This window comes from Nycticebus coucang, chromosome 1, assembly GCF_027406575.1.
Source record: "Nycticebus coucang isolate mNycCou1 chromosome 1, mNycCou1.pri, whole genome shotgun sequence".
NCBI classification, from domain to species: Eukaryota; Metazoa; Chordata; class Mammalia; order Primates; family Lorisidae; genus Nycticebus; species Nycticebus coucang.
This window is the reverse complement of record NC_069780.1, coordinates 48,034,007-48,059,705: the sequence shown is the minus strand read 5'-3', so window position 1 is coordinate 48,059,705 and position 25,699 is coordinate 48,034,007. Positions and strand designations below refer to the sequence as shown.

At 40.3% G+C, this 25,699-nt stretch overlaps 1 protein-coding gene and 1 long non-coding RNA gene across 2 annotated transcripts in view; one reads left to right on the top strand and one right to left on the bottom strand.

Moving 5' to 3' along the window:
- Positions 1–2,012: 2,012 nt before the first annotated feature.
- On the bottom strand, positions 2,013–22,439 carry LOC128574104 (uncharacterized). Its single transcript, XR_008376628.1, has 3 exons — positions 22,363–22,439; positions 20,624–20,674; positions 2,013–2,127 (listed from the first exon to the last, which is right to left on the bottom strand). It is a non-coding gene; the product is annotated as an uncharacterized LOC128574104 (long non-coding RNA).
- The window catches only part of TRPC3 (transient receptor potential cation channel subfamily C member 3), a 62,768-nt gene continuing 58,039 nt past the window's right edge, over positions 20,971–25,699 (top strand). Inside the window, exon 1 of the mRNA XM_053574702.1 lies at positions 20,971–21,415. Within this exon, the coding sequence (XP_053430677.1) occupies positions 21,201–21,415 (215 nt within the window). The 5' untranslated portion in view covers positions 20,971–21,200. The remainder of the gene's footprint in view (positions 21,416–25,699) is intronic.

Here is a 25,699-nt window from a genome sequence, read left to right as displayed (position 1 = left end):
CATCGCCAACACAAATGATAAAAAACAAACTCAAAAATAACTCAGAATATACCATGTAAAGGAATCAGTTAATGGACTAATTCTTTCTGCTCTTCATTGGTTACACATCCTGGTAACTGGTGACCTTTTTTTTAATCCAAAAACTTTTATTGGAGGTAATACATCAGGTTATTTATATAAAAAGAAGTTTTAGGAAAAGGACTATTACTATATGCCTTTTATCCAATTTGATCCCTTGCTCCCAAAATAGTTCTATACTTTAAATATGGGCCAAAAATAAGAGTAATAAAAGGAAGCAGGAAAAGGAAAGAAATAAAATAGATTTAAGCCAGGGGATGGAGAGATTTACAAAGAATCTAAGACTTCTGCTCTGAGTTATTCTCACAACTAAAACTTCAATCTAGCCCTGTAAACACAACCAAATTGCTTAACAAAGACTTAAGATCATCACAATTTAGAGAAGATGATGTTTAGATAAAAATATATTTAAGAAGTGCCTAGATCATGTCATCATCATAACCCTCACCTAATGTATCAATATAACAAAAAAAGTTCTGGTCAAAATTAAATTTCTCAAACATACACCGAGTGCTAGTCCTCATCCTCGGGAAAAGGATGTATAACAACAAAAGTGTTTGCTCATAAATAACACATATTTAAGTATATATTTTTCTGTCACCTTATAGGTTATCCTTTCTCCAAATAAGACATAATTCTTCACATATTTCTACTCACCTCCATCCCCTACTGCTTTCATTCTGCAATGGATTCTTCTGCAATGGATTCTTTCATTCTTCTGATTTAATGTGCAGTCTGGCAGCACCATTGTGTGTTTCCTCCAGCCTCACCCACCTGCGCAGGTGGAGGTGCAGCATGGCAGAACTAATTTCACCAGTGAAAGGGAGAAGGAGCAAGGGAGTTGAGTGCAATATGCAGGGAATGGTTGTAATGCTGGTCAAGGGATTTAAGCCAGGAAAGGGGTCATGCAGGTAGAGAAAAAGGGCAGGATTTATGGATAGGAGTTTCTGGAAAGATCTGAAGATTGCTAGAGTTGAACTACTAGGAAGAATGTGCTGTAAGGTCAGAGAATGAGGTAGATGGAATTGAGATTAGGGAGGGGTTTAAGTAGTAGTTATGACAAATTCTAGGGTATGGTCATGGAGTATTGACTTAGGTAGAATGTAGGACAAGTTACAGGAAAAGAATTCAAGAAACAGAGAGGACAGAGTATTGGAAAGATCATCTACATATATACTGAATCTTCAAAACTTAAGATAGGAAAAGTGCTGGAGAGAGTGACAGTGAGTTTGAGCTAAAATCATAGAGAAATTAGGAGGGGCTCAGGAAGAGATGGCTGCACCAATGAGAGTAAATTGGTAATATCATCTGGTGACGTCAGATTGAAAGCTGACAATAGTTTGAAGCAGGGAAAAGAGAGAGAAAGAGAGAGAAACAGACTTAATGTCATTTCAGGCCCATCAACGTAAAAGGGTGTAGAGGGAAAAAAAGCAGCCCTGACTTGAAAAGACTGGAAAGACTGGAAGAAAAGAAGCATCCTCAAATGATAACCAGGTTTTCTATAGAGCAAGAAGATGAAGGGAACTTTCAGAAAAAAGTGGTTGCAGGTATAACAGATTTTGCTGACAATGGACCTTGAGTTGCTGAAGAAACAATGGAATTAGGATGAGTTGTTTCTTTAGGAACTCAAGGTCCATTGTCAGCAAATCAATTCAGGAGTCTGGTAATGAGCATGTGGGAAATAGAACTAAAAGTAGAAATGGGCAGAGCTGATGGGAAGGAAAGGTAGTTAGGAATCTGGAGTTTTTGTGGTGAGCAATGTGTATGTAAAGGTAAAGGGTCAGGCCAGGCATGGTGACTCATGCCGATAAACCCAGCACTTTAGGAGGCCAAAGCAGGAACATTGCCTGAGGCCAGGAGTTCAAGACCAGCCTCAGCAACATAGCAAGACCCTGTCTGTAAAAAACAAATAGAAAAATTACCTATTTTTCATGGGCCTGGTGGCATGTGCCTAGAGTCCCAGCTACTTGGGAGGCCAAGGCAGGAGGATTCCTTGAGTCCAAGGATTTGAGGCAGCAGTGAGCTATGATCCCATCACTGAACTCCAGCCTGGGAAAGAGCAAGAACTTGTCTCTAACTAAATAAATAAGTAAATAAAAACTAAATAAAGTCTGCTGATGGAAATTTAAATAACTACACCCTTCATATAGGGCAATTTGTGGGTATTTAAGAAAACATAAAGTGTATATATATTTTGACTCAAACATTTTAGTCATTTTCCTGGGAATTATTCTCCTATGGCAATCAACTTACAAACAAATTAAATGATGGATGATTAAATAAAGTCCTATATGTATTATGAGATAGACATATTGTTAAGGAAAAATAAAAACAAGTTGCAGAACAGTAAGTATAGTGTAATTTCATTTATATATATTAAAAAGTAACATTAAGCTATATGCAGTGTAACATACATAACAAACACTTCTAAAAAACTTACAACATGCTAGAACTGTAGGTGCTTTATGTATTAATTTGCTTAATCAGCTGTGCACTATTATCATTGCTATTCTATGGATAAGGGAACAGCCCCATAAAAAATAAATAATTTGCCCAAGCACTCAAAATGTTAAAAGGTGGAACTCGAGGGCGGTGCCTGTGCCTCAAAGGCATAGGGCACTGGCCCCAAATGCTGGAGGTGATGGGTTCAAACCAGCCCCAGCCAAAAACTGCAAACAAAAAAAAAAGATGGAACTTGAATTCTGTTCCAAGCAGCCTGGCTCCAGGGCTCTGTGCTTTTCAACATATTAAATTGCCAAACAGAGACAGGCGCCCCCCAAGGGAGTTAATTTTTTTTATTGCAATTTTTGGCTGGGGCCAGGTTTGAACCTGCCACCTGTGGTATATGGGGTGGGTGCCCTAAGATCAGATGGGCCTTGGTCAGGAGTTTTTTGCTGGTGATATGATCTTGCCAGACTTTGCATGAAAAAAACAGTATCACTGATAAATGCGATAGATATAGGAAGATTTCCACGGTTGCCCACTTGGATTCTTCAAAAACTTAACTCGAAGGCTGAGAGCAGTTTCAGTGAAGAAGAGGAAGAAAAACTTCAAGATGCATTTTCTCTAGAGTAACAAGATCTCCACCTGGTTCTTGAAACAATATCATTTATTTTAGAACAGGTAGTATATCACAATGTGAAGCCAGAAGCAGCAGTTAGAAAACATCCACCTTACACAAGACAAAGCAGAAGCCTTTGTGAATGCTTGGTCTTCCATGGATCGAGAAACAGTAGAGAAGTTCAGGCAGAGGATTCTTGCTCCCCATAAAACAAGTTCATTGTTCACTTAGAAAATCCATACAAGGTAAGAGCTGCGCTGCGACCGCGACCGTGATTGGTGCCAGCCACAACCGCAATGGGTGCCTGCCTGGACCTCGATAAGAGCTGCACCTCAACCCCTGACCCGCGACCACTGGGCCTCCGCATGCCCTGACCAAGAACTCTGGGAGCCACGCAACCCCATGTCCTCCCTCCTGTACCCTCCATGCCTCCACACCGGCCTGCTTGTCTGGCCAGGGACTCTGGTAGCCACGTGCCCTCCAGAGTCCTCCTTGCCTCTAAGGAGAGCCCTTCTCCTGGCCAGAGACTGCTGGAGCCTTGGGCTCTCTGTGCCAAAGTTGCTGGGTGCCAGGCACTCCCAAACTGTGTGCACCACCCCCACCCTGTTGCTGGATCTGGATGTGTCACACTCTGGAGTTGCTGCCAAAACCAGAACCCCCTGGCTGGGGCAGCACTACACAGGGTCACTCCCTACAAAGATCCAGCAACAATAGAGTGATCCCACTGGGGTCTAATCTTGGAGAGACACCTCCCCAATTCTGAGGAGGGCCAGAGGCAACGGTGAAAAACAATCATGAGGCAAAATCAACAGAAAAACTCTGGCAATATGAATAATCAGAGTAGAACAACTGCCCCAAGGATCAATGGGGCAGACATAGCACAAGATCCTATGCACAAGCTAATAGCTGAGATGTCCGAAATCGAGTTTGGAATCTGGATAGCAAATAAGATTGAATTAGAATTCCAAGCAGTAACCCAAAAGATATCTCAAGAATTCAATGAATTCAAAGACCAAATGACCAAAGATTTTGACACATTGATACTAGAAGTTGCAGCCCTCAAAGATCTGAGAAACACAGTAGAATCCCTCAGTAACAGAATGGAGCAAGCAGAAGAAAGGATTTCAGACATTGAAGACAAAGCTTTTGACTGCTTCCAAACTCTCAAAGAGGAAGAGAAATGGAGGGCAAAAACAGATCACTCTTTCAGGGACGTCTGAGATAATTCGAAGAAAACCAATATTCATCTTATAGGGATCCCCAAAAGCGACAAAGTGGCTTCACAAGGCACAGAGTCTCTTCTCCATGAGATTATGAAGGAGAACTTTCCAGACATGCCAAGAGATTCTGAAATTCAGATAGCAGACACTTTCAGAACTCCAGCATGACTCAAGCCAAATAAGACATCCCCCAGACACATCATAATCAACTTCACTAAAGTTAATATGAAGGAGAAAATTCTGAAAGCAGCCATATGAAAGAAAACCATCACCTACAAGGGGAAGAATATTAGAATAACTGCAGATCTCTCTGCTGAAACCTTTCAAGCTAGAAGAGGATGGTCATTGACTTTTAATCTCCAAAAACAAAATAACTTTCAACCCAGGATTTTGTTCCCAGATAAACTGAATTTCATTTATGACAGAAAAATTAAATACTTCAATTACATTCACATGTTGAAGAAATTTGCCATAAGTAAACCAGCTCTCCAGGATATTTTCTGACATATCCTCCATAAAGACCAGCATAGTCTTCCACCACAAAAGTAAACCCACCCAGAAAATTCTGATCAAATTCCAACTTCCACAGTCACAAAAGGATTAAAAATGTCCACCGGACTCCCAAAAGGCTTTCAATATTTTCAATTAATGTGAATGGTTTAAATTGTCCTCTAAAGAGGCACAGGTTGGCTGACTTGATACAAAAACTCAAGCCAGATATCTGCTGCATACAAAAATCCCATCTTACATTAAAAGAAAAATATAGACTCAAGGTGAAGGGATGGTCATCTGTACTCCAGGCAAATGGAAAGCAGAAAAAAGCAGGCATTGCAATCCTGTTCGCAGACGCAATAGGCTTTAAACCAATCGAAATAAAGAAGGATAAGGATGGACATTTCATATTTGTTAAAGGTAATACTCCATATGATGAGATTTCAATTATTAATATTTATGCGCCCAACCAGAACGCACTTCAATTTATAAAAGAAACTCTAACAGACATGAGCAACTTGATTTCCTCCAGTTCCATAGTAGTTGGAGATTTTAACACCCCTTTAGCCGTGCTGGATAGATCCTCCAAAAAGAAGCTAAGCAAAGAAATCTTAGATTTAAACCCAACCATTCAACATCTGGACTTAACAGACATCTACAGAACATTTCATCCCAACAAAACTGAATACACATTCTTTTCATCAGCCCACAGAATATACTCCAAAATCAACCACATCCTAGGCCACAAATCTAAGTTCAGAAAATTTAAGAAATAGAAATTATTCCTTGCATCTTCTCAGACCATCATGGAATAAAAGTTGAACTCAAAAACAACAGGGACCTGCATACCCATACAAAAACATGAAGGCTAAATAACCTCATGCTGAAGGATAGATGGGTTATAGACAAGATTAAGAAGGAAATCACCAAATTTTTGGAACAAAACAATAATCAAGACACGAATTACCAGAACCTCTGGGATACGGCAAGGCAGTCCTAAGGGGGAAATTTATAGCACTGAAAGCCTTCCTCAAGAAAACAGAAAGAGAGGAAGTTAATAACTTAATGGGACATCTCAAGCAACTGGAGAAGGAAGAACACTCCAACCCCAAACCCAGCAGAAGAAAAGAAATCACCAAAATCAGAGCAGAATTAAATGAAATTGAAAACAAAAGAATTATACAACACATCAATAAATCCAAAACTTGGTTTTTTTGAAAAGATCAATAAAATAGATAAACTTTGGCCAACCTAACCAGGAAAAAAAGAATAAAATCTCTAATTTACTCAATCAGAAATGGTAACGATGAAATAACAACAGACCCCTCAGAAATTCAAAAAATCCTTAACGAATACTATAAGAAACTCTGCTCTCAGAAATATGAAAATCTGAAAGAAATCGACCAATACTTGGAAGTACGCCACCTACCAAGACTTAGCCAGAATGAACAGGCCTATATCAAGTTCTAAAATAGCATCAACTATACAAAATATCCCTAAAAAGAAAAGCCCAGGACCAGATGGCTTTACATCAGAATTCTATCAAACCTTTAAAGAACTAGTACCTATATTACTAAACCTCTTCCAAAATATAGAAAAAGAAGGACTATTACCCAACACATTCTATGAAGCAAACATCACCTTGATCACCAAACCAGGGAAAGACCCAACAAGAAAAGAAAATTATAGACCAAAATCACTAATGAATATTGATGCTGAAATACTCAATAAGATCCTAACAAACAGAATCCAACAACACATCAAAAAAATTATACACCATGACCAAGTGGGATTTATCCCAGCATCTCAAGGCTGGTTCAAAATACATAAATCTATAAATGTAATTCAACACATAAACAAACTAAAAAATAAGGACCATATGATTCTTTCAATTGATGCAGAAAAAGCTTTTGATAATATCCAGCATCGCTTCATGATCAGAACACTTAAGAAAATTGGCATAGAAGAGACATTTCTTAAACTAATAGAGGCCATCTACTGCAAACCCACAGCCAATATCGTATTGAATGGAGTTAAATTGAAATCATTTCCACTTAGATCAGGAAACAGGCAAGGTTGCCCATTGTCTCCATTGCTCTTTAACATTGTAATGGAAGTTTTAGCCATTGCAATTAGGGAAGAAAAGGCAATCAAGGGTATCCACATAGGGTCAGAAGAGATAAAACTTTCACTGTTCGCAGATGACATGATTGTATATCTGGAAAACACTAGGGATTCTACTACAAAACTTTTAGAATGATTAAGGAATACAGCAATGTCCCAGGCTACAAAATCAACATCCATAAATCTGTAGCCTTTGTATATACCAACAATAAACAAGCCGAAAAAATAGTCAAGGACTCTATTCCTTTCATAGCAGTGCCAAATAAGATGAAATATTTGGGAGTTTATCTAACAAAGGATGTGAAAGATCTCTATAAAGAGAATTATGAAACTTTAAGAAAAGAAATAGCTGAAGACGTTAACAAATGGAAAAACATACCATGCTCATGGCTGGGAAGAATCAACATCGTTAAAACGTCTATACTACCCAAAGCAATATATAATTTTAATGCAATTCCTATCAAAGCTGCATTGTCATATTTTAAAGATCTTGAAAAAATAATACTTCGCTTTATATGGAATCAGAAAAAACCTTGAATAGCCAAAACATTACTCAGCAATAAAAACAAAGCAGGAGGAATCATGCTACCAGACCTGAGACTGTACTATAAATCGATAGTGATCAAAACAGCATGGTACTGGCACAAAAACAGAGAAGTAGATGTCTGGAACAGAATAGAGAACCAAGAGATGAATCTAGCTACTTACCACTATTTGCTCTTTGACAAGCCAATTAAAAACATTCATTGGGGAAAAGATTCCCTATTTAACAAATGGTGCTGGGTGAACTGGCTGGCAACCTGCAGAGGATTGAAACTGGACCCACACCTTTCACCATTAACTAAGATAGATTCTCACTGGATAAAAGATTTAAACTTAAGACATGAAACTATAAGAATACTTGAAGAAAGTACAGGGAAAACTCTTCAAGGAATCGGCCTGGGTGAATATTTTATGAGGAGGACTCCCCAGGCAATTGAAGCAGTATCAAAAATACACTACTGGGACCTGATCAAACTAAAAAGCTTCTGCACAGCCAAGAACATAGTAAATAAAGCAAGCAGACAGCCCTCAGAATGGGAGAAAATATTTGCAGGTTACACCTCCAATAAAGGTCTAATAAACAGAATCCACAGAGAACTCAACCATATTAGCAAGAAAAGAACACATGATCCCATCTCAGGTGGGCAAGGGACTTGAAGAGAAACTTCTCTAAAGAAGACAGACGCACGATCTACAAACACATGAAAAAAAGTTCATCATCCTTAATCATCAGAGAAATGCAAATCAAAACTACTTTGAGATATCACCTAACCCCAGTAAGAGTAGCCCACATAACAAAATCCCAAAACCAGAGATGTTGGCGTGGATGTGGAGAAAAGGGCACACTTCTACACTGCTGGTGGGAATGCACACTAATACGTTCCTTCTGGAAGGATGTTGGAGAATACTTAGAGACCTAAAAATAGACCTGCCATTCGATCCTATAATTCCTTTACTAGGTTTGTACCCAGAAGATCAAAAATCACAATAGAACAAAGACATCTGTACCAGAATGTTTATTGCAGCTCAATTCTTAATTGCTAAGTCATGGAAGAAGCCCAAGTGCCCATCAACCCACGAATGGACTAGCAAATTGTGGTACATGTATACCATGGAATATTATGCAGCCTTAAAGAAAGATGGAGACTTTACCTCTTTCATGTTTACATGGATGGAGCTGGAACATATTCTTCTCAACAAAGTATCTCAGGAATGGAAGAAAAAGTATCCAATGTACTCAGCTGTACTATGAAGCTAATTTATAGCTTTCACATGAAGGGTATAACCCAATTATAGCACAAGAACATGAGGAAAAGGCCAAGGAAGGGGAAGGGAGGGGAAAGGTTAGGGTGGAGGGAGGGTAATGGGTGGGGCCACACCTATGGTGCATCTTAGAATGGGTAGGGGCGAAACTTGCTAAAGGCAGAATACAAATGTCTACATACAATAACTAAGAAAATGCCATGAAGGCTACGTTGAATAGTTTGATGAGAATATTACAGATTGTATATGAAAACAGCACATTGTACCCCATGATTGCACAGCTATGGTTTAACAATAAATGTACACAGCTATGGTTTAACAATAAATAAATAAATAAATAAACTGCCAAACAGATATAGAAGTATATTTTTAAAAGCCCTGAAGGGGTAAGAAACTGGCAGTCTTAAGGCCACATGTGACCTTCTGGTCCTTAAGTGTGGCCTTTTGACTAAATCCAAATTTTACAGATCAAATCCTTTTATTAAAATTGGTGAACAGAGAAAGATGAAACTTTTCTTGCCTCCTTTGGTTCTTAAGAAAGAACAATCCTGAAATCAGAAGGCCACAGGTTCCCCACCCACGTGAGGGGAGTAGAATTCAAGGGCATAAAAGATGCAAAACATCGTTAGTTTTTACTTGGAATATTTTGGGCCTCGTTAAACTTTTGATATAGAATATATTCACTTGTATAGTTTGGGGTTTTCTCCCTTGAAAAAAAGTTGCAATGTGATTCCAGTTTGGACCAGATTTGTGTACAAGGTAAAATTCAGCATTATTTAAAGACTAAAATGGCTTGAAGGAGACTTTAAGGAGGAGATTTTTAAGTCTTAAAGGATGAAAAGTTTGTCAGGTAGACATAGAAAAGTTTGTCAGGTAGAACATAGTTGGTGCTCACTAACTCTTTTGAATGAATGGATTCTAGGTAGAAGACACACAAACAAAATTTCAAAGGAAAGATAGCAAGAAATAAATCTGGCGAAAGAGGTCAGGGCCAGATCATTGCAAGTGTGTTAAGTAAAGGACATTATCTGGAAGCAATGAGGACACTTGGAAGGATTTTAAGTGGCAGAGATCCAAGGTATTTGGGTTTACCTTAGGTTTATGGGTCATCCTACAGGTGATCACTCCACATTAAATAGTAAGGAATAGTACAAGAGAATAGCTGTTGCTGCTAAGGATGGTGATGATTTGAGATTCTGGGAGATAAAGTGCCACACCTCTTGGGGGCAAGACACGATTGCAAGAGGGACTTTACCTAACAATTGCAATCAGTGTAACCTACCTTATTGTACCCTCAATGAATCCCCAACAACTAAAAAAAACAAGTGTATAGATTTTAATCAACCCTATCTAAAATGATCTACTACTTTATATTTTCTGCATTTAGGGTCATTTCATTTGCTCAGATTGCAGCCTTGGGATTTTTCATTTTCTTAGGTATTGGTGATTTTTTTCCACAATTCTGCATTTATGTAAAAGTAGGTTCTGAAAGCAGGTCTATAGTCATAAATAAGATCTTCTCATATGTTCTCCAAGAACATTATTCTATCTAAACTGTTCCATTTTCCCCTGGAACAGTTCTAATACATAAATCCTTAGTGCACTCTTGCTGCTCGTTATGAGCTTTTATTGTTCCGCCTAAATCAATTCATTTCTGGACATTAGGTTTCTGCTGAATTATCCCCAGATGTGTCTGTTGATATTTTAGTGTATTTGGCTGTCATATGCATACTATTTCTAGCCAGGAATGAGCTGATTATTTTTAAATAAGGTATTATTGGTGGCATAGGCCCTTCAATGCATTTTTGGTCAAAATCCACCTGTGATTCACTAAGCTGACTTTTCATGAAAATTGGAGCCATTTATGGTTTGGGAGCCTGCCATCTCCTTTCTGATGTGTGAGAAGTCTCTCCTTTGGGATTTCAGAATTTTAAGCTGCTAGCCAAACAGTTGAATGGGGGGAAAAGTCCTCATAAAACAAACAAAATATCCTTTAAAAAACATTCTTTTTTGTTGTTCAGTAGGTAAGATGAATGTTTAACTTTCATAAGAAATACTTTGGTGTATAGGACTTGCTTGTTTGATATAGATACCAGGTCTTTTATTACTGTTCTGGGGCTCTGCAGAAAGTATCACCTTCTGGGGTACCCACCTTTGGTACCCACCTAATGTGGAGTGACCACCTGTAGGATGACCCAGGGTACCCACCTGGGCTTTGCAGAAAGTATCACCTTCTGGGGTACCCACCTTGACTGGGTACCAACAAAGTCCACTGGACAAAGCTCCTTTTCCAGAATAAATCTCCTTTAAGCCACGATTCAAAGCTTCCACTTTCCAGTTATGTTTTCAACCATTCTGTTCAGTAGTCAAGCCTACATCTATTGCATACAAAAAGATATAACCTGCCTCCTTTCTTACCTTATGACAACATAGATGCTGATTGATTGCCTCTGTCCCCATCCCCAAAGGATAATTAGAACAGAAGTTCTGATTGAGTTATAGCCAAGGCTTGAATTCAAAAGGCACAAATTTTCAATGAAGACTCAATTGTTTACTGTATTTGATGTTTACAGATCCATTTGGACTTTTCCAGTCCTTACAGATATAGATGGCATTGAACATCAGTGCTTTTCAGGATGCTCATTGATTGACATCATTTGACATCCTCCTTGGAGCACTTACTCCATCACTAAGGGCACTTACTCCATCACAATGTTCTCTATAAGGGCAGTTACTCACGGACTTAATCCATTAAGAAAGATGTAAGCCACACCAAAAATTTTTTCCAGGCATTTAAACCTCCTCTAAGAAAAGATTTATTATATTAAAAAATAATCTGTAGAGCCAAGTGAACTGGGTTTTAAAAAACTATTTACATAATGAAGATATTAATGTATGTAAAAGTATGAACATTTAGGCAGGACCATTTGGAGGAATTCAAGCATTCTAAGGTGATCAGATTAGACTTTATGTCCTTTAAAATATGTTTAAAGTCTACATAGTGTTTGATTTTCTAAGCCGTATAATCTCTTCCCTTTCCTTTATCCCTAAAATCCTTAAAGACACTATAATGATTACTATGTTATACTAAAAGTATTAACAATTTAAGTTGTTACCTATTTCTATGTTGTGTGAATGTCTCCTAATTTTAATTTTTAATCAAAATTTGCATCAAAATGAGACCATCGAGTATCCTATATGGGTATTTCAAACATTTCCAAGATAACTTATTCCAGGTGAACATAAGAAGAAACAGAGAATTTTTTTATTTTTTAGTCTTTTTTGTTTTTCTTTATCTTAACACTTCTGTCTGATGTTAAGAGTTACAGGATAAAGAAGTTACATTTGAAGATTAGAGCCGACTAATGTGCGGAAGGAAGGGCATGGCTTACAGTAATGGGAAACATTGTTCTTTGTATGTTCAGAGTGTTTAAGTAAGTTCCACTTTCCTTCTCTAGCTTCCTATTTGGTTGGACTTGGGACACTTGGCTAGTCAGGTCCCTCTGTATCCATTGGGGGTGAGTAGACACTTGTGCTTTTAAACAAAACAAAGTATAGTGATTATTCACTAACCTGGTAATATGGAAACGAACAATGATTTTAATTCTATTTTGAGCAATTCAGACCTTAGAATAGGGTTGCATTTGGGATCCCATCCTAAGAATGTGCATGTAGCACTGAATAAAATTGACATAAAGGGCTGAATGCATGGGAAAAGTAAAAAGCATCACACTAAGTTTTTTTGTTTGTTTGAAATGAGGATTCTCAATGTTGCCCAGGTTGATCTTGATCTCCCGGGCTCAAGTGATCCTCCTGCCTCAGCCTCTAGAGTATCTAAGATTCCAGGCCCACACCACTATGCCTGGTTTCTACACTTGTTTCTAATTGACATTTTAAATATGTCCTAAGAATTCAGCCTGGATAGGCTTAATATAAATAAGAAACCATTTTAGCTTATTTCACTAAAGGTAAAAAGTACCATGATTGGAAAAACTGACCTGCTCTATTTTCCCAACTTCTCTTTCTGACAGGCGACTTATATGACTCACTTCTGATGGTTTCCCTGTTATGAGTGCTTGATACTCCTCTTCTCCCTCCAGGAAGGAAACATAAATTTGAGGAACATATAGTTTATGAGTCGGCAAGGATCATAGGGATTAGGATTAAGTAGAGTTATTGCCAACCTTGCCAAAAATAGAGGCCGAACAGATTTGATGTTTGTTATGTTTTCACAAAGAGCTGCTGAGGAAATGAATGCTAAGCCTTAATCCCTACTTTTCTTCAAATCTCCAAACACAATAGCAACCTAAGTCTTGGAGTTAAGTAACTTTTCAGATTGTGAATTTAAAAACTGCAAGCATTCATCAAATCTATATCCTACTAGTAGAGAGCATTGATAATAACATGTACAAGGACTAATAACATGTACAAAATCATATTAACAGGTAGGCCAAAGAATGCTTGGGCATAGAAAAAATGATTAATAATGCACTTAGTCACACGGGAAAGTTGTTACAACCTCTTTAAGTACCTAATTTACTCCTGGAGATTTCTGCGGTGTATAGAACTATGAATTTTTTCATCTATAAAATTTAATAGTTGTCAAGAGCTGCGAAGGATTCAAGACTTTTACCCAATTGCAAGCTAACAAGGTAGTCAGCCACAGTTTTATGAATGCTGACAGAAGGCACAAAACTCCCAGGCTAGGAATGAAGCACAGTTTATTACTCATAGCAACAGCAGTAGCCAGAAAGTAGAACCACTTATGCCAGTTCCCTGAGTCCTATTTCCCACAAAGTGACATGAAGAAGACCGGGTGACACCTAGGTGCACATGCTGTGGGTTGCATTGCAAGAGAAGAACCCTGAGCCCTGAGTTTAGGTAGCCTGAATCTTTTATAACAGTCAATAAACCTGCCTGACCTTTGCCCAAGGGAGAGTGTTATCTTTATTATTCTGGACAGTAAATATACAAAGTCTAATAATTAAGTTGGTGCACTCATCCTCAAAAAGGTACTATATAGCAGTACAGTCACGTTTGAAGTACTCCCTTAAGAAGCTGTGCCCCCATTTCTAAAACTGATTGAAGCTATCTATGACAAACCCACAGCCAACATTTTACTGAATGGAGTAAAACTGAAAGCTTTTCCTCTTAGAACTGGAACCAGACAAGGTTGTCCTCTGTCACCTTTACTATTCAACGTAGTGCTGGAAGTTCTAGCCAATACAATTAGGCAAGACAAGGAAATAAAGGGAATCCAAATGGGAGCAGAGGAGGTCAAACTCTCCCTCTATGCTGACGACATGATCTTATACTTAGAGAACCCCAAAGACTCAACCACAAGACTCCTAGAAGTCATCAAAAAATACAGTAATGTTTCAGGATATAAAATCAATGTCCACAAGTCAGTAGCCTTTGTATACACCAATAACAGTCAAGATGAGAAGCTAATTAAGGACACAACTCCCTTCACCATAGTTTCAAAGAAAATGAAATACCTAGGAATATACCTAACGAAGGAGGTGAAGGACCTCTATAAAGAAAACTATGAAATCCTCAGAAAGGAAATAGCAGAGGATATCAACAAATGGAAGAACATACCATGCTCATGGATGGGAAGAATCAACATTGTTAAAATGTCTATACTTCCCAAAGCTATCTACCTATTCAATGCCATTCCTATCAAAGTACCTACATCGTACTTTCAAGATTTGGAAAAAATGATTCTGCGTTTTGTATGGAACCGGAAAAAACCCCGTATAGCTAAGGCAGTTCTTAGTAACAAAAATAAAGCTGGGGGCGTCAGCATACCAGATTTTAGTCTGTACTACAAAGCCATAGTGGTCAAAACAGCATGGTACTGGCACAAAAACAGAGACATAGACACTTGGAATCGAATTGAACACCAAGAAATGAAACTAACATCTTACAACCACCTAATCTTTGATAAACCAAACAAGAACTTACCTTGGGGGAAAGACTCCCTATTCAATAAATGGTGTTGGGAGAACTGGATGTCTACATGTAAAAGACTGAAACTGGACCCACACCTTTCCCCACTCACAAAAATTGATTCAAGATGGATAAAGGACTTAAATTTAAGGCATGAAACAATAAAAATCCTCCAAGAAAGCATAGGAAAAACACTGGAAGATATTGGCCTGGGGGAAGACTTCATGAAGAAGACTGCCATGGCAATTGCAACAACATCAAAAATAAACAAATGGGACTTCATTAAACTGAAAAGCTTCTGTACAGCTAAGGACACAATAACCAAAGCAAAGAGACAACCTACACAATGGGAAAGGATATTCGCATATTTTCAATCAGACAAAAGCTTGATAACTAGGATCTATAGAGAACTCAAATTAATCCACATGAAAAAAGCCAACAATCCCTTATATCAATGGGCAAGAGACATGAATAGAACTTTCTCTAAAGATGACAGACGAATGGCTAACAAACATATGAAAAAATGTTCATCATCTCTATATATTAGAGAAATGCAAATCAAAACAACCCTGAGATATCATCTAACCCCAGTGAGAATGGCCCACATCACAAAATCTCAAAACTGCAGATGCTGGCGTGGATGTGGAGAGAAGGGAACACTTTTACACTGCTGGTGGGACTGCAAACTAGTACAACCTTTCTGGAAGGAAGTATGGAGAAACCTCAAAGCACTCAACCTAGACCTCCCATTCGATCCTGCAATCCCATTACTGGGCATCTACCCAGAAGGAAAAAAATCCTTTTATCATAAGGACACTTTTACTAGACTGTTTATGGCAGCTCAATTTACCATTGCCAAAATGTGGAAACAGCCTAAATGCCCACCAACCCAGGAATGGATTAACAAGCTGTGGTATATGTATACCATGGAATACTATTCAGCTATTTAAAAAAATGGAGACTTTACATCCTTCGTATTAACCTGGATGGACGTGGAAGACATTATTCTTAGTAAAGCATCACAAAAATGGAGAAGCATGAATCCTATGTACTCAATCTTGATATGAGGACAATTAATGACAATTAAGTTTATGGGGGGGGAAGCAGAAAGAGGGATGGAGGGAGGAGGGTGGGGCCTTAGTGTGTGTCACACTTTATGGGGGCAAGACATGATTGCAAGAGGGACTTTACCTAACAATTGCAATCAGTGTAACTGGCTTATTGTACCCTCAATGAATCCTCAGCAATAAAAAAAAAAAAAAAAAAAAAAGAAGCTGTGCCCCAAAGCCAGCACCTCATCTACCCTTCAAAGTAATTCTGGGACTTTTTTTTTTTTTTTTTCAGAATGACCATCACAACTGTTGTCATATGGCACACAAAAACATGCAATAATGAACATCACTCAGCAAGACAATGCCACATGTTGACAGGGACCCAGCTTATGAAACCTTACCAAGTTGTTTGTACAGTGCCGTCAACATAAGCACACAGTAGAAAGTTCACGAACTTAATTGTCAGACCTTGAAAGATGACAGCTCTGATGGTCATTCCAAAAAAGAGTTCCAAAATTGCTTTGAAGAATATACTAGGTACTGATGTTGGTGCAGAGCTTCCGAAGAGGAGTACTTTGAAGGTGACCATAGTGATATTCAGCAATGAGGTATATAGCACTTTTTCTAGGATGAGTTTACGAACTTAATTGTGAGACTTCATATTTGCTCTTTGCTCCAGAGAAGGACACTACCTCCTTCTTCCAAGGCTCTTTGCCATACAACGTGCTTGAAAAGATATTCCAGAACAGAGGTAGCCATTGCCTCTGTTCACAAGATGTATATCGCATGTGAGGCCCTCATAGAGAATTGTCTTTGAATTACAGATTCCTGACTCTATTTGCTCAAGATTGAGACTGTATGTGAAGCCCCTAGATCTGCCACTTAGCCCATTTTCCACTCCTGCCTCAAATTGAGCTTTTCTTGACAATGCTATTGATAGATGTTGATAGAGTAAAGGGTGGAAAATTTAAATGGGTTGGGAATTATAACTTTAGTAGTGGGGGAGATGAAAGTCAGAAACCTTATAGGGGTGTTCCACCAAGTCTTCCTTGCTACTTGGCAGCTCCTCGCCCCTCCACCCCCCCAAAAGCATCTTCCTTTCACTTCACTTTTATACACAGCTAGTAATTCCACTAAATGGAGAGTTATTGCAATCTTTGAAAAATGTATCCCTTGGAGCATTAAGGACTCAGGTGTTCACTCACATTAGTGGGAATTTGTGTAAGGCAGTTTCCCTTTAATAACTAGCTGAGAGCAACTACCCTGAAGGAAAAGTAATTTTGACTGGTCGGGGATAGAATGAATGGTCATCATTACGCATGGAACACTTTAGTGGTACAGCAGGTCTAAGAGATAACATTGTAGAAGGATTAAAGCAATATGATGTCACCAAGCCCATAGGTGCCAGGGAAGATAGGCACAGTGAGATAGAAAAGGATGCAGAGAAAGAGCACAGAGATGCCAAAGAGAAGATTTGGCCATTCTCAGATGTTACTTGGAGTTGGCACAGTGCCAAAGCAGAGGAAGCAATCTCTCTTCTTCTTTCTCTTCACTATTGGATCTCTTTATTTCACAAATATTTATCATATGTCTCCTGGTGGCACTGCCACTGATGTTATTACTATTACCATTTATTGAACACTCATTAAGTTGCCAGATTTATGATTCCACTGGTGGGACAAGGTCAAATAAAATGTTGTCCCTACCCCAAAAGAACTTATAGACCATTGGAAGAGATGGAAAAGTCAGTCAACAGTTATACAACTAAGCTAATGCTATTCTGGAGAGGAATCTCAATCAGACATCCTAAATCTTGCCTCAGGACCAACACTTCAGACTTCTATTTTGTTTCTTAGATCACAGTAGTAACCTAATAATAGCTAATACTTTCATGGGACCTACTATATGCCAGGCATGGTTTTTAAGAGCCATTAACACATAATCCTTACAACAGCCCTATAAAATAAGCACTCTGAGTATACCTTAATTTTCCAAAGGTAGAAACTGAGGCTCAGAGAGGTTGAAGTGGCTTCCTCAGGGTCACAGAGCTTGTGGACAGCAGAGGTGGGATTTGATTCTTGGTGAGGCCTACAGTATTTTTTCTTAGATACCTCCCTATACTGTCATTGAAACACATTTAAGATAAATGTCCAGAACATATAACCATCATTTATAACTTATTCTATGTTAAATTTTGAGTCCCAAACTTCTGACTTGAAGAAATTTTTAAAACACATGTTTTTATTTAGGAAACTTCCTGTCTTGCAAGAGAACTGCAAACATTAGCAATAAACAGTTTTAAGACACCATAAACCATAAATTCTTTCTGAAGGACACTAGAATGTTAATTACCACATCATAAGTTTAGGGATTGTGGTTTTGGGGGTTCACTTATTCTGATATGCGCATTTTCTATTTTATTAGTTTATACTGCTAACAAAATTAAACACTTAAGTTTACTTTAAAAAGCAAAGCAAAATCCGTTTATAAGAGAACTTCTATTCGTAAGAAAGAAAAAAAGATGTATACCATTTGGAACATTCTACCTCTTCTCCATGCTCTTACTGCTTTCAGAAAATTGCAAAGTTTAACCTCCATGCTGTGGTGCAAGAATTACTTCTCAACAATTCTTCTTATTAAATATGTTGCAGACGGCCCTATTTGCATTGAAATGTTTAATCTTTACTCTTCATGTCTATTTTTATTCTTTGTGATTTCTTCTATTCCTTAGACATCAGACAGTTCTTCTATTCTAGGCTGAACTGTATCCCCTTAAAATTCACATGTTTAAGTCCTATCCCCAGTATACTACATCAGAATGTAACTGTATTTAGAAATAGGGTCTTTTGACAGTAATTGAGGTAGAATGAGGTGGTGAGGGTGGACCTTAATTCAGTATGAGTGATGTTCTTATAAGAAGAGGTGACCATGTGAAGAGAAGAAGGCAACTATTTACAAGCCCAGGAGAGAGGCTTCAGAAGAAACCAACCCTGGAGACTCTTTGAACTCAGACTTCTAGTCCGAATTATGAGAAATCATACTGCTGTTGTTTAATCTACCCAGTACTTTGTTATGGCAGCCCCAGGAAACCAATACAGTGTGTAAGAGTAAACCCAGGTGACCTGAGCATTTATGTAGAGTTCCTATCCCATCAAAAGCTCTGCAAAGGAACTCCATGAATTTGTCAATGTAATCATAAAGAAATTATAGACTTTATGAATTCATTCAACAAGCATTTATTGAGCTTGCCCTGGACGTCAGGTATTGAACTAAATGGTTAGGACAGAAAGATAACTACCCCCCCTCCAAGTAGCTCAATATAAATAAGACCCCAAATCAGCATCAAGGAATTCACAGTTTAAAGAGGCACATAAAGAGTTTCAATACGATGTGATCAGTGGTAAGATTGTTGTATGCACAGGGTGGGTAAGGATCATGGGCCAGGAGAACTTCACCGGGATTCAGGAGGGCTGTCGGATTGGAGGCCACAAGTAACCTAGGTCTTTAGGGAAAATAAGAAGTCTGACAGGTGGATGGGGGAGAGACACTTCAGGAATGCCATAGACAAAGGCAGGAAAATAGGAAAGTGTCTAGAATATCAGGTGATGAGTGAGAAGTGCAGGGTAACTGGAGTTAGGATGTGTATGAGAGAAGGTGGGAGGAGAGACTGATGATCTGGGGTCAGACAATGAAGGGCTAGCTTTGCCAAATTTGGATTTTAACCTGAGAGCGATGGGAAGCCACCAGAGACTTTTATAGAGAAAAAATCATGATCAGACTTGCTTTGAGCTGAAGTCTTCTCAGCAGTGTGGAGAACAAAATGGTGAGGAAGTGGGTTGCAGACAGACTGGGTAACAGGGAAGATCATGGAAACCTGAACTGAGGTGGTGATATGGGATGCAGAAGGGCAGTCCTGCTTTAGAGACATGTCAGAGGTGGGATCTGGGTGGGGCTGGTAACTTACACTGTGAACATTTTAACACTTTCATGGGTGCCAGCCAGTGAAAGTTACTTATAACTGTTAAAGCACTAGACAATATTTACTTGTTTTTTACTTTTCTGTATCAGATATATGTCACTGCTTCCTTTAACGTGTAGGCTTATTGTCATTTTAATAAAATACACGATGTTTTTATTTACTTTTGAAGAATTAAATTCAAAGGGGCTCTATACTTCCTTATTTGAGTTTTGTTTAAATTTGGGAAGAATTGTTCCTCATAAAAGTACAGTAAAATTGGGTACAGTTAAAAATAAATAAATTTTATTTTATCTCATCATAGCATGTCTGGCATTTTTGTGATTCTTCCAAGTTGGACTTGCTGGAAAACTGCCTAGTTGAAGAAATAGAAAGTCTGGGGAATACACTCTCCTGGGTCTAATCTGAGATTTCTCACTACCCACCTACCTTGAGTAGTTTACTCCGTCTCTCTAGGACTAGGCTTTCTTATTTCTAAAAGGATAGATTCGTGATCTCTAGGGAATTTTGCTGACTAAAATTCTGTAACTCTTCCCAGAAGAATGACTGCTGTTGAATTTTAAAATGCATTTTTTTTAAGTTTTTTAAAAAAAGACTTTAAATTTTGCTGAAAAGTCTTTCTTGGAAAGTACATAAATCCTGTTAGATGTTTTCGAAATTCATGAAAAGAAATGAAGCATCATGCACGTCTAAAACATTACCATTCTGGGGTATAAATGGAGTGTACTTGAACCTCTGCAGGTTCAACTAAGGCTTACGGAGAGTAACAGTGAACAAGCGATGCTTTTTGAACACATCTAGAGGCCTGAATGGGGTATATACGACTGCAGGAAGATAAACGAGCCAGCGGATTCCCTTTTACCTTCCTCAGGAAAGCAACTTGTATCTGTAGATGCAGAAGGGCTCTGGATCTCTGGAAGAGAAAAAGGACAGCGGGGGGCAAGTTTTTCAGATTTCTTTACTCTTCACCTGCCGGTCTGACTTCCTCTCCAGTTCTGTCTGATAAGGAATTGACTCTCCCACCTCCTCGTCCTACCCCTCCCTCTCCTACTCCCTGAGTAACGATGCTGTCCTAGTAAGTGATGCTGTCGGAGACAGGAGCCCGGCACAGAGGAGGCATCGCCGCCGCCGCCGCGGGGCTGGAGAACCTTTACCGGCACCAGCGCCCCGCTCGGCCCCGGGCGTCCTACTCGCGGCCACGGCCGCGGCGGTCCCTCCCGCGGTTTGATGGTGGGCGGCTGGGGCTCGGCTTCGGCTCTCGCCTCTAACCGCCCGGGCGCGGCCCGCGCCTCGCTCTCCTCCCGCCTTCCCGCTCCGGGCTGCCCGGGGCTGCGGGAGCCGCGGGAGGCGGGGAAGGGACGCCGCGGGGAGACCACGCGGCCGCGCCGGCGGCGGAGGCCGGCGGCCGGCACCCCCTGGCTCGGACCGCAGCCGGCGCGATGTCCACCAAGGTCAGGAAGTGCAAGGAGCAAGCGAGGGTGACCTTCCCCGCGCCGGAGGAGGAGGAGGACGAGGGCGAGGACGAAGGCGCGGAGCCGCAGCGCCGCCGCCGGGGCTGGAGGGGCGTCAACGGGGGGCTCGAGCTGCGCTCGGCGCCCTGGCAGCGGGAGCCGCACGGCTACTGCCCGCCGCCCTCGTCCTCGGGGCCCGACCTGTGAGTACCCGGCCGGGCCGCGGCCCGCACCTCGGGAAGGCGGCGCGGGCGGGGGGCGGAAAGGCGCGCCCGGACCTCCGAGTCCCGCGCGGCACGGGCGGCCAGTTGGATATGGGTGACTTCGAGGGTGCAGATGCAGACCTCCCCCAGGGGCTTGCCCACTAGGTCCTGCTCGGTGGAGTGGATTGAAGGGCACTGAGTGTCGGGGTCTCTGTTCTGGTCTAGCGCAAAGCGCAGTCTGCAGACGGACACACAGACACCAGACGAGCATCCCAGCAAACAGCCACTCTCTCTCCTTTGGCCGGGGACACGCGCACGACCACCCCGGGGGCTTGGAAAGGGACCCTGGGGGTTCCGAGCTTACCCGGGGAGACCAAGGAAGGGGAAGGTGTGCACAGATCCAGGCGCGCACTTGAACCCCGAACTCCTCCCTGTCCCAGTGAGAAACCACCCTGGGAACTCGGGTCCCTCCGACGCTCGGGCGGAGGCAGAGAAGTGGAGAGCAGGGAGGTGACAGAGTGCACACAGGGTGTGGACTGCCGGGACGTCTGGTCTTCCTGTGGTTCAGTCACAATTGGGATTAAACTGGAACCGAAGCCCAGGGTCCCCCGAGGGAGGAAGTGGGCGCGGAGCAGCCGCGGGAGTCGCTTTAGTGGTAACTTTGGCTGCGGTTCCCAGGCGGCTTTGGATCAATGGCTGTTTCTTTTCTTCTTTCTCTTTTTTCCCCCTCCCTCTCTCCTCCCCCTTTTTTCCTTCTTCCACCCCCCCCTTTTAATTTTCTTTTTTAACCAAGGAACAGTCGGCGCTCTTGTGTGTGAAAAAGACCAACTTTTCTTAATTTTCAATCTGCGAGACAGCCTTTAAATCAGTTGTGAGACGCAGAGAAGATAAAAAGAGGGTGATCAGTTTTATAGGGTGAGATGCTCTGTATTTTTCTTGTCACGTACCTTGGGCGTGCCGTGGAGCTTACTGTCTTTTTTAGGAAAAACGCACCGAGAACTAGGTAGAGAACTTGAGGTCAGACGGTGGTGGGCGGCACCAGCCCGCGGAGCGGGGGAGGTGGTTCTCCCCGGTAGGGACCGAGGTTCGGCAGCGCCCCCTGCTGCCCAAGGGCTGCCCGCAGCTCGGGGCCGGGGCCTCTGGGGCTACCCCGGGACCCACGGAACCGCGCCCTCTCGGCTGGCCCAGAGGCAGCGCCAGTCCTAGACACACAGGCTTGTAGAAATAGAAGCAATCAATGACTGGGAGTAGAACCCGCAAGGAAGGGTTCTGATTAAAAATGAGCGACGCAACTCGACGTGGTTCAGTTATTGCCGAAGGCTAGTAAGGAGTGGAAATGGCCCAGGAAATGGAGGGAAGGTATAGCCTTTGGGATTAAGACGCTCGCTTCCCCACCTCCCTTAGGTTTTTAACACGTTGTCCATTTTCCTTTTGCCAAATTGATTTTTGTAACCTACCTCAGTTTCTTGATTCTCTCAAAATTCTTTTTTCTTTTATCTTAAATCCGGACTAAATGGGACACCTGAACAGTCTTATCTGAGAAAGTAGGGCGGAGCAGAAATTACTTTGCCTTTTAAAGTTTGAGGTCAATTACACAAAGCCCTTGGGCAAATTCTTGTAGGCTTGTAGTCTAACTGCTGACAGATCATCTTTCCTATTTGCTAATTATACATAATTCAACAAGTAAACGTGGTGTATTTATTTTGCAGAGATGAAGATGATCTAGTCATTTTAAGGAGATACGTTGATAAATATTTTTTCTAGAGGCAGAACAGCAGATCTTCATGTTTATTTGAAGCTGTCACTTGGTATTATTGGAGACTAGCTTGATATCTGCATCAGAGATTAGTTCTTTATACCACCTTTGAATAGCATGTGGCCACTATAATGAACAGTGCTTATTTATATTGTTTAAAAGTGAACATGACAGGATTCAGAAGGGTTATTTTGGTAGGCAGAAAAGTGTGATTGAATTTAAAATTCAGGGGGATGCTGAGGATAGAATCCCACTTTTACTAAAAAATTCCTTGAGGTAATCCTGTTTTCCAGTATTCCATTTGGGAATTTTAAATAGACTGACTTAGGAGGAATAGTGTCATGTTCTATACCACTAAGAAGATTTTTTTTAATTTTTGATAGAACTTTTAATTCAACCGTTGATTCAAACCAAGACTTCCTTTATCTCAACTGTTTGCAAACTTAGGGCCAAGTTATATGTCTTAAGACAGACGATTTCATTCTTGAAAATTTTCAGCTATATCTGAAATATAAATATATCTGATGAATTCCAAAAAGGTGATTTAAGGCCGTTCTCATTAGTTTCATTTCAAACATTCTCAAGCATGTAAATGTGCAAAATCCAGGCTAAGTACAACAAGCCATGAGTATGAGTATGACAATTTTCCTGCTCTCAGGAGTTTAAAATCTCCTGAGGAAGGGGTAGGAATGAGATTAGGCATGAGCAATTATGCTATAAGTTAGAATAAAATGATATTGTGTATATATACATATATATCTAAAGATGTATAGATAGAGAGATCTAGGGTCAAGTGCAAAGAGGAAATGGACAGACATAGGGGAAATCAAGGACAGCTTTCTGGACCCTCAAGAATAGCTGGGATAACAGGCAAAGACTGGAGGAGGGAGAGGGGGGCAGCATATGGGATTAATGCTGTCTCCTCCCAAAATGCTAGGCATGTCTAGGGAATATTAGTCGAGAACACAGAGTATGTGTAAGGGAGCAAGGAAATTTGACTGGACATGTTAGTTTGGAGCTTATGGATCTTGTATACCAGGATGAGGCAATAGGGAGCCACTGATTGTTTTGAAGCAGTAGTAATTTAATCAAAGCCACTCTGAGAGCAAGATGGATTGAAGTGACAATCAACCAAATGTGAAGAAACAAATTAGGATGTTATTGTAGATGCCCAGGCTGAGATTAGTATCTGCAATAGTGCCCTTTCTGTGGAATCGGAAGGGGAGAGACTGGGAGAGAGAATACACAAATAGAGTCTGTGGGATTTCGCCATTCCTATGCATAAGGAGTTTAAAGAGAAAGCAGGATCAGAGATAATTTGGTAATTTTGACCCAGATAACTAAGATTGTTAATATCATTGTTTAAAAGAACAAATAGAAGGAACTAATTTTTAAGATAATTCTGATTCGGATGTCAAGCAGGAAGATGGACATACAAAGTTAGAGTTCAGGAGAATTTGAGAGTCTTCTGTCTAAAGGAAATTGTTACAGAGTTGTGAGGGTTGAGGAGCTATCCAAAGAAGTGGGAGGGGAGAAACAAAGGGAGCTAAGTTAGTTTTTTGAGGGAAAAAATTTTGTTTTAGAGGGTGAAGAGAAATAGTAGTAAGTAAAGGACACAGAAAAAGAGAAGAAGCAGCGTGGTACTATGGCAAGGCTGCCAAGAGAGAACAATTTCAAGAAAAGGCTTGGCAAACTCAGGAAATCAAGAGAAAAACTGACGAGCCACTAGTAAGAAGAATCAGTCTGTGTGTATTCACAGATATGCACAAAATCATTAGCTGTCTTCAGCAATGTTATCTTTAAAAGAGGAGGATGTCTAAAAATGAATTCTGTTCAGTTGTTACTCCAGAGAAAGTGCTGCCAAAAATTGGTCATAAGAAAAGCAGTCAATTTGTGGTTATATAATTTGTCATGCAGTCATTTATACTCATTCACGGGAATCACACCTCTTTCAAGCAGTGTTTATCATTGTCATCGTTTGGCAAATGAGGAAATCAGTACACAGAGATATAATTTTCTAACAGTTACCCAGCAAATCAATAATAAAGCTTCTCTTGTGGTAGGGGAGCTGGAAATGAGTACACAGTGCCTTGTAACAGAGATTATCTAGTTGTATGTTAGTTTCTGTGGCACTGGTCTTGGCTTTGTTTAGCTGTGGGATTAAGAACAGTGCTGTGTACTGGCAAGGGCATCCGATTGGAAGTAGCACCTTCCTCCAACCCCCGGATTAGAAATCAGACATTCTTCAAGTGACTGTTGACTCTCTAAGGACAGGAGTCTGGACTTGGAGGATTCAAGTCAGACTGACTGGTATTATTAAGGAAGAGGTAGGTTTTTTTTCACAAATTATAGAATAGCATAGCAAGGCATTAGACTAGAGGCCTTTAATAATCTGAAAATGTTCATTATATTCAGTTTTATACCCTAGAATAACAATTTCGCTATGTACAATATAAAGTTGTCATGTTTGTTGGTTTGTTTTAAATTGTTTCTATATGTGTATATAATCTCAAAATGATATATGCCTA